The sequence below is a fragment of the Megalopta genalis genome, chromosome 16, assembly GCF_051020955.1.
Source record: "Megalopta genalis isolate 19385.01 chromosome 16, iyMegGena1_principal, whole genome shotgun sequence".
Lineage (NCBI taxonomy): Eukaryota > Metazoa > Arthropoda > Insecta > Hymenoptera > Halictidae > Megalopta > Megalopta genalis.
This window is the reverse complement of record NC_135028.1, coordinates 8,077,955-8,094,680: the sequence shown is the minus strand read 5'-3', so window position 1 is coordinate 8,094,680 and position 16,726 is coordinate 8,077,955. Positions and strand designations below refer to the sequence as shown.

Here is a 16,726-nt window from a genome sequence, read left to right as displayed (position 1 = left end):
TTGAACCTTCTTTTTCACCGGCGAGCGGAGAGGAGGGGGACGGCGCTCGGTTCACGCGCGTTTGGATCGATCGAAACATTTTCTGTTGTCAACATCATGTGATCGGTCGAAACGCGCTGACGTACATTTTCGAAATTCTCGAAGTTTGTTCGCGATGCGCGAGAATTTTTATCGTGCGGTCCGGAGACTTCTAAGGGCGTTGTCATGAACGAGATCAAGACGTTTACTTGTCGATCTCTGTTCCCGAGACTCAAGAACCCCCACTTGGTACGGTACCGATTTTTCTTGGCGTTGTTTTAACCTTGATAGATTGTGTGACATTTTAATGTTTGCGATTGGTAACTCCACAATGCATCTTTTGTTTATTTTTTGTATTTATTTTTATTTATTTTTAGTCGATTATTTGGCGGGTGTTGAGAATTTTTTAGTTGTGTATTTTTGTGAAAAATGTATGTTGGGTTTCTCTCTCTCTCGCTCTTCCTCTCTCTCTCTCTCTCTCTCTCTCTCTCTGTTTCTCTCGATTTCTCTATTTTTTCTCTTTTTATTTCCCTCTCTTTCCCTCTCTTTCTCTCTCTCCCTCTCTCTCTCTCTCTCGTCCTCTCTTTCTCTCTTTTCTCTTTATCTTTGTTTCTCTCTCTTTCTCTCTCTTTTCCTCTTTATCTCTGTTTCTCTCACTTTCTCTCTCTTTTTCTCTTTATCTCTGTTTCTCCCACTTTCTCTCTCTTGTTCTCTTTATCTTTGTTTCTCTCTCTTTCTTAGTTACATATACTATAATATTATATACTATTAATTTTATCAATTGTATACACAGTGACCTAAAATTATGTTACTTCCAAGAAATGAAAGGTCTTCCGGGAGACGAAGGGTTCCCGAGGTGATTTGAAGCAACTTTTTCCTTTACAAAAATGTCCTCCGAGGCGTCGTTTACGAGTTATTAACGAAAAACGCTAATCAATGATGAGCTGAGCACTCGGCTGGCGCCCCGCCCTCGCGCTCACTGCCGCTGCGTCAGACGGCCGGCGTGACGCGGCATTGGCCGCGAGGGCGGGGCACCGGCCGCACTCGCTTTCCGATTGGTCCACGTTTTTCGTTGATAACTCGTAAACGAAGCCTCGGAGAACATTTTTGTAAAGGAAAAAGTTGCTTCAAATCACCTCAAGAACCCTTCGTCTCCCGGAAATAACATAATTTTAGGACACTGTGTATACAATTAATAAAATTAGTATAGAACACTGTAATATAACATTATAATATATATAATAATATGCATATAATAATATATGACATTAACAAAATTAATAAAATTAAATAGAGTTAGAAAAATTGAAAAATTAGAAAAGTTAATAGAAAGAAGCACTACTTACGAGACTAATGTAATCGACTCGACCAATCGACGAACGAAACAAACCGCGCTTTTTAAAAATATTAAAAATAAAGTAAACATGGAAGAAACTCATCGAGACATTATGCATTCTTATAGCAAAAGAACTGAACTTTCGAACGCGTTGCAAACAAGAATCAATTGGGTCGTTTAGTTATTTAGTTATCATGGCAGTTTCCCCCCTTCATGGCAGTTTTCCCTAAAAATCTGATTATATAAAGATCGAATATCGAGGATAAAATCTGTTAAATAAAATATAAAATCTGTCGACCAGTGGGATCGTCGAAGAGCGGCGAGCACGGGCGAGACGAAGATATGGGAACCGATTCGATCGATCTACGAAGACTGGACAGGAGCGCGAGGCGAGCCCGGCTGGGTAGAGGTCGTGATGCCCCGGGACCCTCACACGAGAATACAGGCCCGGATGACTCGACAGCAATCGACGAGCAAGAAGGTCGTGTTTGGGGTGCGATGCAACAGGCCGCCGCCGCGGATCGTCCGGATAATGGCGGAGGACTTCCGGCGGAAGCAGATGAGAACGCATACCAAGGACTGAAGCTTGGCTGCCCGAGGAACAAACGGAACGGGAAGAAAATTACGAGGAACAGGAATCGCAGAGTCACCTTCGCCGTGTAAATTTTTTACAGAAGACGATAAAATCAACTCTCAGTCACATGAGATAAAGTCACAGAGATTGTCAATAAAGATTATTATCAGCGATTGCATCGATTTATTGAAAATGTGATTGTATTAATATTTCTTCTTTTTTAAAAATTAATTTAGTTATTTTAGTGCCGCGAATTACAGTTTATGCGACGCTTCACCGGTTCGTTGTCGGTATTTTCGAACTGAATTAGCGTAAATTGTTCGACGCTATTTTTCTTTATTTCATTTCATTTCATTTTATTTTATTTTATTTTATTTTTATTTATCGAATTAATTTAGCAATAATAATAGCAATTTAAATAGCAATAGTCGAGAAAATAGGAAAGAACTTTTGTTAAAAATTACTAAATTATTTATCCTTCTATGCTTTCGGTAAAGACAGCGTCAAATAGAATAATGGAATTAATTTAGCAATAATAATAGCAATTTAAATAGCAATAGTCGAGAAAATAGGAAAGAATTTTTGTTAAAAATTACTAAATTATTTATCCTTCTATACTTCCGGTAAAGACAGCGTCAAATAGAAATTACAAAAAGGTGTTTCTTAGCAGAAAAAGTCGTCGACATTTAAGATCGAAATATCGAAATATCGAGCGATCGATTCTCGACCAGTGAACATAGCGCAGAAAGAGCATTTCGCGAGTCGATGTCGACAATCGATTCGTCGCTGTTTCACTCGAGCTTCCATTGTTCCCAAAATTCGCTGTCATTTTCGTTCAAAATTATAGATCAAGTATCGTCCTAGAACCCACACACATAACTACCCACACAACCTTTTGAAAATTCCAATTGACCGTGTCAAAATTCGAAGTGGAACGTTGAACAAAATTCGCGTGACAAGATTTCATCCGAATTCAGCGTACAATGAACGGATTCAAGACTTTGGTATTGCAAGATCTCACTCATGTCTTGCCATCGAAGAGCCTCCCGATATCAGCCAAGGTAAACGCATCGTCGTCGCCGATCATTTTTCATTCGAACCAATCGCACAATTATCATATTTTTAAGAAGATGTTATTCGCCGCTTTCGTCCGTCGACTCCTTAGAAATATAACCATTATTGATCGATGCCATTTTCAGGCTAAAAATAGAGATACTGTGAGTGGACGATCTCACCCCCATCACCGGGTCGGAGCGTCCACTTGCCAAGGGTGAGAGCGGCCTCGAAAAATAACCTCGACCGTAGCTTCTAAAAAGTATCATAAATAAAGAAAGTAATTCTCGCGTTGTTTTTCCTTCAGCTTGCCACGTAAATCGCGAGAATTCTCATATTCATTCATTATCAAGCCTAAAATTATCACGCCGCGCTTCTCACCATTTCTCCCACAATCCTAATTAAATAACCCTCTCCATCAAGCAGTATCAAAGCAAAAATCAGTGCGACTTACAACAATTTCAGCTGCCGCCCTGCAATCTGCACACCGCGGCCGGGTCGCGTCGATTCTGGAACTTCTTCGAATTCGCCAGCAAGGACGAAATTCCGACCTCCGAGCAATGCCACGCCAAGGACATGATCCCTCCCGAGCAGATATCATGCGACCTGGACGAAATCTCGAAGATCGCGCCAACGATTCCAACGGTAACAGCGATGACTTCGACGTCCATAAACCCTAGATCGCGCGGACGCCAGCAAAAGCTTCGGGAATCGCTCCCAAATTGCTGGAACAAGCCGGAGACCTTGAAAGAGGACAGCATAATGTCCTTGCTGGACGGTAGCCCCGTCCCGAAGACAATGAAATGGAAACTGACGGGTTACAAGACGCTGCGACGCCAGTCGATCGACGACTTCGCGTTCGTGCCGGGCGGCAAACCGCCCGTCGACGTGGACTTCGTCACTGCGACCACGTCCAAACTGCCGAAAAGCAAATCCGCCAGCTTTTCTCGCAAGCCTGCGCTCCGTGCGACCGACAATGAAGCGCCGGACGACATAATAACGACGACGAAAGCGGTCGCGGCGGAAAAACGCGCGCCGATTGCGCTGAAAAGCGAAACCGCGGCGAGCGACGGACCTGTTAGCATGAAAAAAGAGTCGCAGAGGTTCGAACATGAAGATCCGAGTAATTTGACGTCTTCGCCGAAGGCGGAAGTTGAGAATTCCGCGCCGGAGCCGGGCTGCGCCTCGAAGATCATTCCTCCGACAGCGAAGCTCTCGATCCCCATGGCGGAAACTATCAAGTTCCTGCCGATCCCGAAGCCGGATCTGCCGATTATTTCGTCGAAGCATCATCAGTCGACGGCTCGGTATTCGTCCCAGCCGTCGGACGGTTCCGATAAGTCCCAAAAAGCACCCCAGAAGGGTGAACAGCGATCAAAGTCGCCCTTCGACAGCCAAGATCCGGAGCATCGAATGGAAACCCTGCCTTCAAACGCGCTCCCTGCATCCCCGCGACAGTTTTATCCCGCGGAGACGACGCAGTCCTCTTGGAAAACGGAGGCGGAACGCGACAATCGCGTTTACCCTGCGGAAACCGCAGTAAACACAGCGTCGGAGTCGCGGTGGCCCAAGCAAAGGCTGTCTTCCGTGCCGGAGGTGGACCTTGACGTCTCCCAGGATCGTGCAGCGACTGTTCCACGGAGTTCTTCTAGGCAAACAGAGGCTGGCAGACTTCAGGAAGAGGACTCGAGGCAGTTCGCGCCGGGTGCATGGCGGCAGACGCGTCCGATCGACGCAACGCAGAGCCGCTATCAGAAGCAGTCGGACTTCAAGAGCATGCAGGGCGTCTACGAATCCATGGGGATCGCTGTTAGGGAGGGTCCGCAATTGAATATCTCGGCTCCAGAGCCGAGACATCAAGCTAGAACGTCGCCGTGCGCGGCGACCCAGGCCAGGATGCGACAAGATGGCGGGCCAGGCCGCCAGCAAAGCCGGCAGGCCAGGATGCGACAAGATGGCGGCCAGCAAGGCGGCTCTCGCGGCTTCGACGGCGGATCCTCGATGCAGGGGAATGGCGGAGGGTCGAAGAAACCGCCTGCTGCTTTTCCTCCGTTCACCAGCCGACGAGCATCGTCATCGAACAGCTCCGTAATTAACAAATCTCTTGATTCCGGAGCGACGAAATCTCTTGGTTCTAAGCCGGCGAAGGTCCCTGCGGCGAATATCTCGACGGAGGGTGCGAAATCGGCGCCCAAGGAGCGCGACGAATGCGACCAGATGATCCCTGGCAAGGAGATCTGCACCAAGCCGAGGGAGGACAGGTGCTCGAGGGGAAGGCCGGACGATTGCGGCGGCGGTTGCGACGGCGGTTGCGGCAGGAAGTCGAAGAAACCGTGCAAGCGTTACTGCTGCCCCGCGCTGCAAGTCAATGCAGATTGCGACTGGGCCAGGAGCCAGTGTCCTGGGAAGCAGGGGGTGAACGTTTGCAACGAGAAGGTCGACGGCAGGCCGAAGAACGACCCCACGTGCTTGCCGCCGAGGCCTGAGGACGAGACTTGCAATTTTGGGAGGCCCGAGGCTGCGAGGCAGGCCTGCGATGATCGGAGGAGATGCGGGAGGAGGGAGAATAAGTGCGAGAGGTAGGGATTTTTTTTATTTTGCATTTTGGAATTGGTTTGGAATATTGGGGGATGAAGGGTTGGAGGGAGGATTGTGTGTTGTTCGAATATCATTTTTGGAGAACTGTTTATTATAGAATTTTATTTAGTTAGTTTATTGTAGAATGTTGTAGAATATTGTGGGAGATGAAGGGTTAAAGGGAGGATTGTGTGTTGTTCGAATACAACGTTCGACTGGTCTCAGTTTTCTTGAAAACTAGAGTGACCTGTCCATTAAATGAACAATCAAGCTACACATTTGTTGAAATGATCGTTGCTTAACGATCTTAACTTATTCATTAAAAGAAATAGTATTCTCAAATAGCATTTACTTGTGCAAATATTTCAACGTTCACTACCTCATATCAGATTATATCAAATTTTATATTATTATATTATATTATATATTCTATTATTATATTATATTATATATTATAATATTATACTATATAGTATATATTGTATTATATATTGTAATATTATACTATATAGTACATATTATATTATGTATTATAATATTATACTATATAGTACATATTATATTATATATTATATTATTATATTATATTAAAGTTTACAAGAGTAACAATTAGTCATTTATCCCGATTTTGAACAAATAAATATAAACACACCTTCACAATATAAACAATCATAAATTAAAAAACTACTAACCCGTCATTTCGACTAAGTTCCCTAAATCCACAATTAAATCCAATCTTCTCTCTCTCTACAATTATCTAGAAGAGAGCGAAGCTGCGACCGACAGTGCAGTCAACGTCAGAGCTGCAGCCGCGAGCGTCGGAGCTGCGAGCGCCGTGAAAGGTCCTGCGAGAAACAGGAGGACCGCGGTCAGGAGGCCCGTGAAATCTGCACGAAGCCGCGGCAGCGAAGATCCTGCGAGCGCGACAGAGAGCCGTCGTGCGAGCGTCGCAGGACTAATTCCTGCGATCGTCGCAGGACTAACTCGTGCGATCGTCGCAGGGCTAATTCGTGCGATCGCGACCGCGGATCGGCGAAGTGCAACAGAAGGAATTTCACGCAATCGGCGCACACGAGGCGGCCGAGCGGACGCGGACGGGTCGATCGATCCTTCTCGATGACCGCATTAGGCTTCTCGATGCTCGGCGCGAAGGACAGAGAGAACAAGGGTTCTCTGTTCCGCGTGCCGATGGGCCGATTTTACGGGAAGGATGAGGACCCATCGTGCGACAAACCGGCGAGTTCCAGGCAGGTGAAGTGCAGGAAGCCTCCGGCCAAGTGTCTGGATAAATCGGCGGAGGGGAAACGCGGGACCGAGACGAAGTGCAAGACCGAGACGAAGTGCGGGACCGAAAGCAAGCGGAAGAAGGAGCAAAAGCTGTGCCGGACGACGTGCAGGAAAGCGGAGAAGAAAGAAAGTTGTGCTTCCGAGGCGAGCGACGGCGATCGGTGCGCTAAACGGAGACAACAGATCTGTAAAAGTAAGTGTACACGGTAATTTCTCCCGGATTCGCGCTCGGATCGAGCGCGAGAATGGACGATTCGGGGAGAGGAGATACGATTGTTCGATCATTTTATTGGGATTTTATGAAATTTTATATGGAGTTGCAATTTTGGAAATAGAATTGTTCGCGGATTCGCGGAATTTCTTTGGAATATTCTGTCTTTGGTCGGCTGCGATTCTTTCAGTATATTTAGTAACGATATTTGATATATATATAACAATATATATAACAATATTATATAACAATGTTATATGATAATATAATATAACAATATAATACAACAATATTATTATATAATGTTATATAACAACATCATATAACACGATTTATATAGCAATATAATATAATATAATAATATTATATAGTAATATAAAATAACGTAATAACAATAATATATAATAATATAATATAATACAATTATATAACAATATTATATAGCAATATATTTTATAACGATGACATAGTATATTTCAAATTATATATCATGTATATATATAATATAAATATTAAAAATATATATTATATATACAGGATGTCCCAAAATTACGGAATTTCCGGTTAATTATGTGTTCCCTCGATCATTTGAAGCAACTTTTTCCTCAGCGAAAATATTCTCCCAGGCTTCGTTCATGACTTATTAACGAAAAACAGCGACCAATGAAAGGCGAGCTCGTTCGGCGCGAGGCGCGGCCGGTCCTCCGAGCCCGCGGACCCCAAATCCGCTGATTGGCTCGACTGCCTAGTGTCAGCCGCGCTCGCCTCTCATTGGTCAAGCGTCTTTCGTTAATAACTCTTGAACGAAACCTCGTAGAACATTTTCGCAAAGGAAAAAGTTGCTCCAAATGACACCAGGAACTCCCTATTCCACATAAATACCATAATTCTGGGACACCCTGCATACAATACATATATATAATATATTATTACAAAATATCGTTACAAAATATATTGTTACACAACCCTCCCACAGAAACAATCTAAATTTCCTTACACGTTAAAAAAGAAAAAACACCGTAATCACATCGCCGCCGACCAAACACGATACACAGTTTGCGAAACAGCTGTCTCGAGCCGAGCGTCGAAGACGCCGGGCGTCCGTGTCAGCGTAACTATTCGCGGTCTGGCAAACGAGAGCGGCTCCCCGTCGTATCACGTTTCCGCGCGCACTTTTTCAACCTAGATCCGGAATACCTAATCGCGTCGTAATCGTTTTTTCATCGATTCCGCGATTTCGCCGCGCCGCGTAGGTGCGAGATCGTCCGCGGAGAAGGAGTCCGAGAGCGCGAAGGACCGCGTGGAAAGGGAGCTGAAGGAGATACAGAACTGCAAGAAACACATCGGCGGCCGTGACAAGGGCCGGGGGAAAGGGGAGAAGAGAGCGGAGCCGGCGAGCGGGTTGCAGCGCGCCGTCAGCCCTTGCAAAAGGAGGTCGAGCGAGGAGACCAGCGGCTGCGGGAAAACCCTTTGCGCCCCGACGAATCGCATCCCCGGCGCGGCGACCTCGTTGTTCGTCAAGCCGGAGAACGATTTCACGTGCAACACTGTTCCCGATCGATTGTTCTCCTCCGCCACGTGGACCAATCGAGCCGATCAGTTCGCCGGGGAGAACGAGCCCGATTTTCGGCGAGACGATCACGCGAGCTTCGCGAGCGACGACAGCGTTTTCGCCGACAGCGGGGCCTTCACCGGCATCCCTCAGCGACAAGAGCATGGCAGCGACGATGTTTCGATGTCCAACAACTGGTTCCTGTCGTGGTTCCAGTGATTCGAAACTGTGACGCAAGGTACGCGCGATTTTTCAGAGTTCGCGTTGACTTTAACGCGAGATTCACGGAATGCCGACAAAATGGCGGGTCGCTTATTTCTTTCGTTCTTTTTTTGGATTATACAATTGTTCATTTACGATTATGTATTGTTTATTTAGCGGAATAAAAATCTGGGAATTAAAATTGGGATTAGGAATTGGAATGAATGGTTTATTGTTTGTTTTATCAGCTGATGTGAGAGCTGCTGTTTTTTTTGGGGAGGAGGTCGTGGATCTAGCGTTAACGCTTTGCTGTAGTTTGCGAGTGAGATTTGTTGAGCTTGTCTGTCTAGGTTGTTATTATTATTATTATCGTTATTATTATTATTATCATTATTATTATTATTATTATTAATCTATTATTATTAAATTGATTAAATTAATGGCAAGGCTCTCGATGAGAGAGCCTAGAGAAAGAGAGAGAGAGAGAGCCTAAAGAGAGAGCCTAGAGAGAGAGAGAGAGAGAGAATCTAGAGGGAGAGAGCCTAGAGAGAGAGAGAGCCTAGAGAGTCCTAAAACAAAAACTGTAAACATCGCGTCTTCAACTTAATTTTCATCGAATTTCGAGATTTCTTATTGTCGTCGATCAAAAGCAGAAAACACTGCAAATCAGAAATCGAAATTCGTTTCGATATCGAATATAAAACAGCTTCGACTGCAAAGGGTTAAGAAATAAGCAAACGCCCGAAAAACAAATCGAAATAACTCATCAAGTATCAAATTTACGGCTAACAAAGGTCAATACTTTTCTACTCAGAATTCAATATTCTCCCATAATCCAACACAAAAAACCTACTAATCCATTTAAAAAAAAAAACTCAACCCTAAAATCCCCGAAACGCCTCCACCAATAAAAAAAGTAAACGCCCTACACAATGCACCCCTTCGAACCACACATCTTTCGTCTACAAAACTTCTTCCTGCAACGCGTATTTCAAAAGTTACAACAATTACAAGAAATTCCACCCCGTATAATTGGAACGAACCCCATCGCGAACGCGTTCACGCGGCGAAACAGCAAGGCAGCAGCGCTTACAAATTAGAAATTGAAGTTCGATGGCGAACTAGAAAAGGCCGACAACGCGTCGATAAAACGTTCGAGGCCGATTTATTGGGTTGGCAACTAAGTAATTGCCGATTTCAGTTATAGATGTCTCTCACTCCCATTTTTATGATATCCGTAAATGTTATATCATAAAATTATTATTATTATTATGTTATTTTTTATTATCCGTGAATGTTAGCAACCGGACAAATTGAATGCAGCGGTCAAGGAAAAGCGACCAGAATTGGTCAATCGTAAAGGTGTGATTTTCCAGCAGAAAAATGCTAGGCCGCGCACGTCTTTGTCCACTCGGCAAAAATTGATGGATATTGGTCGGGAATCGATGTTACACCCGCCATATAGCCCTGATCTCGCGCCGTCGGATCACCACTTATTTCGATCCCTGGACAACTCCCTTCGTGGTGAAACTTTTAACGACGATGACGCTGTAAAATCTCACTTAACTCAGTTTTCGGCCGAAAAGGATCAGACTTTCTACGAGCGTGGAATTTTCAAGTTGTCAGAGAGACGGCAAAGGGTCATCGAACAAAATGGAACATACATTACAGATTAAACTTCGTTCCAAGTAAAAAAGAAAATTTTTTATTTCGAACAAATCGGCAATTACTTAGTTGCCAACCCGATAGAACAAGAAGCGGCCCGGTTTCCGACAATCCCAAACAAATTGGACCGGAGTTTATTGAACTCCGGGGCGCCCTTGCGGCGGCGGCGAACGGGGGGCTGTCTTTGCACAATGAACGAGGCCGGACAGGGGCGTGCACGTGAATGGAGGGGTAGCAGGAGGTGCAATTATGGGTTTATTCAGGTCTCGCCGCGGGATACACCCGGGGTGCCGTCACCATGGAATTTCTCGTGGCGCGCATATACCTGGCGCCTCTTCTCGGGCCCCCTTTTTACGGGGTCCCCCCCTCCCCCCTTGCGTGGCCCTTTTCAGCGTGCGTGCCGCCACGGAACAGAGACGGACAGCCGGCGGAAAGAAGGGAAACGCGCGGCGCGAAACAGAGAAAGAGGGTGCGAGGGGAGGGGGGAGGGTGGCGGAGGGGTGCAGGAAGCGCGAGGACGTCTCCGCGGGGATCCCCGCGCTCCGCCACTTATGGGAACGTGATACGGAGCTTTTCGTCGGATGCTCTCTTGCGTTTTCGCATTGTTACGCAACCGTGTCGTCCTCCTCCGGCGTCCCGCGCCCTCTCCTTCCCCCCCTCGTTGTTCTTCTCCTTTTTCTTTTTTGCTTCGTCTTTCTTTATCCGCGCGTCTCCGCGCTGCTCGACAAAGAGAATCGATGTCAATGGCGACACGCTTTGTGTCCCATCGCGTTCTTCGCCGACCGACTCGGAAATGCGCTTGTACGCGCGCGTGGAATTATTGGGACCACCGCTGAGAACCGTTCCGTGCCGAATATCCGAGGTTCGAATGGCCGTGTTTCGTTGTGATTGATAAGAGGACGATTTGATCTGTTTAATAAGAGAGCGGAATAGTTCGTGCGAGATGATCAGATTGAGGATCGTTGGGCAAGATGGAAATTGTCCGCGAATAGTTGCGAGATGCGGGAATCGCGTTGAACAGGCCTCGGAATTAACCGGCACGCGACGTTCAGATCGCGGGTGCCACGCCGACTGGCGTGGGTGCGAACAGGGTTTGCGAGTTATTTTAGTTATTTTAGTTATTTCTAGTATGGGAGTATAGAAATTATATTTTTATATTTCTATATTTTTATATTTCTATGTTTCTATGTTTCCATATTTCTATATTTCTATATTTCTATATTTCTATATTTCTATATTTCTATATTTCTATATTCCTATATTTCTATATTTCTATATTTCTATATTTTTATATTTCTATATTTCTATATTTCTATATTTCTATTGTATATTTCTATACTTCTATATTTCTATATTTCTATATTTCTATATGTCTATATTCCTATACTTCTATATTTCTATATTTCTATATTTCTATATTTCCATTTTCTATTATCTCTAGTATAGCAATATAGAAATTATATTTCTATATTTCTACTTTCTATTATTTCTTGTATAGAAATATGTAGATTATATTTCTATATTTCTATTTTCGATTATTTCCAGTATAGAAATATACAAATTATAATTCTATATTTCTACATTTCTATCTTCAATTATTTCTAGCATAGAAATACACAAATTATAATTCTATATTTCTATATTTCCATTTTCGATTATTTCTAGTACAAAAATATCCAAATACAATATTTTGTCAAGCCCTCTTTTAATACATAGAGTGTCCCAGCTAAAAAAGGGCTGTCTACAGTAGCGTGAACAATGACAAAACTCAAAGTAACTTTCACATTTCTACTGATATTTAAACAAAAACCAAAGAAGCTGTACCTGCCCATTTTTATTACATTATCTGTTAATTGTAATATACAAATATACGAATATATTGTTTGTTAAGTTTTGCCAAGTGTTTGTTTAAATATCAGAAAGTACATAATAGCTGCTTTGTGTCTATAATTATTCACACCTCACCGTACTTATATGTATATTTGTGCGAGTGCGGAATTACTACGACAGTGTTATTATAGCGAGAGTATCGCACGCACGCGTACACAGTAGAAACTCTCACCGATAGTGCCAAAGTTTCATAGAGAAACTAACGGATTATATCAGAAGCGAAACTTTAAGATCACAGGCGAACGGGGATGAAGTCTGTCCACCTCTCCTTTCTACACCGTGATCACTACAAAGCGACGAACGAGTTCGCAATATAAATAATATATAATAGTAATAGATAATAATAATAAATAATATATATAATATATGATAGTAATAGGTAATAATAAATAAATAATGTATATAATATATGATAGTAATAAATAATAGTAATAAATAATATAAATGATATAAAATACTAATAAATAGTATAAATAATATATAACAGTAATAAATACTAATAATGGATAATATAAATAATATGTAATAGTAATAGATATAATAATAATAAATAATATATAATATATGATAGTAATAGATAATAATAATAAAAAATATATATAATATATGATAGTAATAGGTAATAATAATAAATAATATAAATGATATAAAATACTAATAAATAATAATAATAATAAATAGTATAAATAATATATAACAGTAATAAATAATTTTTAGAGCATCTTTGACTCAAGAAAATCCATCCAATTTTTAATTCTTCGACTCGTGAGTCCGAGAAAGTTCCCCTAAGGAATTCTAGCGTTAATAGAAGCGTTGTTTTGTTGATATATACCAGTAATAAATAATAATAATAACAAATAATATAAATAATATATAACAGTAATAAATAATTTTTAGAGCATCTTTGACTCAAGAAAACCCATCCAATTTTTAATCCTTCGACTCGCGAGTCCGAGAAAGTTCCCCTAAGGAATTCTAGCGTTAATAGAAGCGTTGTTTTGTTGATATATACCAGTAATAAATAATAATAATAACAAATAATATAAATAATATATAACAGTAATAAATAATTTTTGCAGCATCTTTGACTCAAGAAAACCCATCCAATTTTTAATCCTTCGACTCGGGAGTCCGAGGAACCTCCCCTAGGGAATTCTAGCGTTAACAGAAGCGTCGTTTCTCTCTTCTTTTCTTCTTCTTTACCTCGCGCTCCTCGCATCGAATCGATGTCGAAAGCGGCGCTTTGTCCTCCCTGGTACGCTTCCGTCTTGTATTCCTTCTTTCAACTCGCAATTATCGATAGCCCCGCAGAGAACATCCGCCGAACGACAACGAATTTCCCAGTTGTAACAACAAATATCCCCTGGCGGCAGATAAGAGGACACCGACGACACACGCCTCGACGGCCGTCCGAAAAGCGACGTCGTCGTCGCAGGTACGAAGAGCCGCTCTTCTCTTTAATGAGCCAACGAGTTATGGTGTTGACACAGTCGGAGGCTTTTGAGCAAGTTGTCATCGGGAAGATCGAACGGTTGATTTCACGGCTCGGCCCGAGCAGAAGCCCCCGAAATCTAGACGTCACATTACGATGTCGACGACTTCTTCCTGGACCACAAAACCACTCGCTCGGGTTCGTGCGTCCGGGATGAATGGCGACGCCACGGGTGGCACCCCGTCGCCCTGAGCCGCACACAACCGCTGGAAACGTGTCAATTTTGTCAGGATCGTTCAGGCCTGAATGGAAGAAGCGTCGTCGCTGGGGCCAGACGCGTCCGCGGCATTATCTGTTCGACTGCTCCGATCGTGGCTCGGTTCACAGATTCTTCTCGTCTTCGGTCTAGGAGCTCGTTTCCTCGGTTATTAACGGCTTCGGCCGATTGATTGTGGTTAAATCGCTAATAGAAGCAACGATGTCGATTAGTAATCGATTGTTCACTTAGTCAAAATTGAGAAACTTCGTCGAAATTTGTTTCACTTTTATCGCTAAGAAGTTACTAAAAATCTGTTACTGAAAACTAGAGGCTATTTATTACAATTTATTTGTTATAGTGTATATATCGATAAAATAATAAATATACTAATAAATATATATATATATATATATATATATATATATGTATATAATAAATATATAATAATAATAATAATAATAATAATAATAATAAATATATAAATATATATATATATATATAGCTATAGCTATATTATTAAGCTATATTAAGCTATTATTATAGCAATAGCTATATTATTAAGCTATATTAAGCTATTATTATAGCTATAGCTATATTATTAAGCTATATTAAGCTATTATTATAGTTATAGCTATATTATTAAGCTATTATTATAGCTATAGCTATATTATTAAGCTATTATTATAACTATAGCTATATTATTAAGCTATTATTATAGTTATAGCTATATTATTAAGCTATTATTATAGCTATAGCTATATTATTAAGCTATTATTATAACTATAGCTATATTATTAAGCTATTATTATAGCTATAGCTATATTATTAAGCTATTATTATAGCTATAGCTATATTATTAAGCTATTATTATATTATATTACATATATATAATATAATATAATATAATATAATATAATATAATATAATATAATATAATATAATATAATAACAGCTTAATAAAATATAGCTAGTACAATAATAGCAAAAGTAGGCAGCTCGCCCCGATTTTCAAGCTTGAAACAAGTTCAACGCTGCGTCCGTCACGGTGGTCACGTGTCCGTCGACTTGATTTCCAGGAAAATTCGCCGCCGGTTGTTTTTTCGTGCCGTCGAGAGTGCCCTCGGTCCCGCGGAAGTAGCGAAAAACGAGACCGGAGAAGGGTTAGGTTGCGACGAGAAGCGGGTCCCACGTCAATCAAGAGGAGAGAAGGACGACGAGAAGGTTCGTGAAAAGGGCCCCGGCGACGTCTTGGTCTCGTCATGCTCCTGGACAAGGATGCGCCGGGCAATCTGGCGGACACTCGTTATTTTCGAAGGCGGGCGCTCTTGTTTTTCCAAAAGGTCCTTCCCAAGTCTGTGAAAACAATGTGTTCCTCGTCCACCCCCGTGTTCGACTTCTTGCCGCCGCGGCCGACGCTGAAAAAACACGTGTGAGAACATTCTGCGGCCACGAAGTCCGGATTCCGTCGCGCCTCATTGTGAATGCTTTTCTTCTTCTTTGTTTCGTCGCGACTTTTAATACCCGATTAACCCCTTAACGCACAGTTTTTCTTTTTTTTGTTGAAAAAAACCGGCCAAAAAGAATCAATTTTTTTAATGTAAAAAAACACAATTTACAGCATTGTCTCGGCAGAAAAACTAAAAAAATAGATAGAATAAACAAAGCTTTTATTTTAATTTTGGATTTTGAACAACTGATGCAGAAAAGAGCCGAATATTGCAGTGAATTTTGCTATTGCAGAGAAAAAGGCTATATTTTATTCTTGAATATAAATAAGCGTTTTTTTCTTTGCTTCCACATCGTTATTTTCAATTCTCGATTATATTCGAGCGTGAAAAATTATAGCAGCATAAAATACAACGCCGCTCGAATTATCTCGACTGTGCACAGTTCGGCCTGTTTGGCGCGCTCGAATTAACTCGAGCGTGCAAGTTAAGGGGTTAATATACTCGCGTGTTCGCTGTGCTTAGTGTACCGATATGACCCCGAGAAATCATAATTATTGGGAAAATAAATCATTATTATTATTATTATCATTATTATTGTTACTATTACACTATTATTACTATTATTACTGTTATTATTATTACTATTACTATTATTACTGTTATTATTATTATTATTACTATTATTACTATTATTATTATTACTACTACTACTACTACTACTACTATTATTATTATTATTATTATTATTACTACTACTACTATTGCTATTATTAATATTATTACTGTTATTATTGTTACTATTACTGTTACTACTATTATTACTGTTATTATTTTTCTTATTACTATTATTACTATTATTATTATTATTATTTAATATATTTTCGATGCAACGACGATACATTCCGCGATTCGAATCGGACCGTTATCGAATCCGGCCGGCCCTGTTCGTGAAAGAACTTCCTAAATTGATTAACAAGAGGCGAGTTTGATTGACAGGAACGGCATACAATCTATTTAACAGCGTAAAGTCGGTAATGGTTTCTGGAAATTATTTACGGCCGCCGGCATTGCCGCACGCGCAAGTAGCATCATCGCGCCGCCCGTTTCAATTTGCGTGTTGCGTAAATGGAAAACGGTTATTAAACATCGACTTCTTCGGCCCGAGTGAACGGGGGGTCCCGGCTTAGACAGCGGCGAAAAATCGATTTATTGCTGTGTAGCAT

General features: G+C 41.7%; 1 protein-coding gene across 2 annotated transcripts in view; it reads left to right on the top strand.

Moving 5' to 3' along the window:
• The window catches only part of LOC117221200 (uncharacterized), a 46,417-nt gene extending 30,329 nt beyond the window's left edge, over nucleotides 1-16,088 (top strand). The window contains exons 1-5 of one of the 2 annotated variants that reach the window (XM_033471951.2): nucleotides 2,704-2,989; nucleotides 3,447-5,560; nucleotides 6,320-7,038; nucleotides 8,310-8,846; nucleotides 15,132-16,088. In XM_033471951.2, coding sequence (XP_033327842.2) covers nucleotides 2,912-2,989; nucleotides 3,447-5,560; nucleotides 6,320-7,038; nucleotides 8,310-8,827 — 3,429 coding nt within the window. In that variant the 5' untranslated portion in view covers nucleotides 2,704-2,911 and the 3' untranslated portion in view covers nucleotides 8,828-8,846; nucleotides 15,132-16,088. Of the gene's footprint in view, nucleotides 1-2,703; nucleotides 2,990-3,446; nucleotides 5,561-6,319; nucleotides 7,039-8,309; nucleotides 8,847-15,131 lie in introns of those variants that run through there. The other variant, XM_076526875.1, reaches the window with a different exon arrangement.
• Nucleotides 16,089-16,726: the final 638 nt, after the last annotated feature.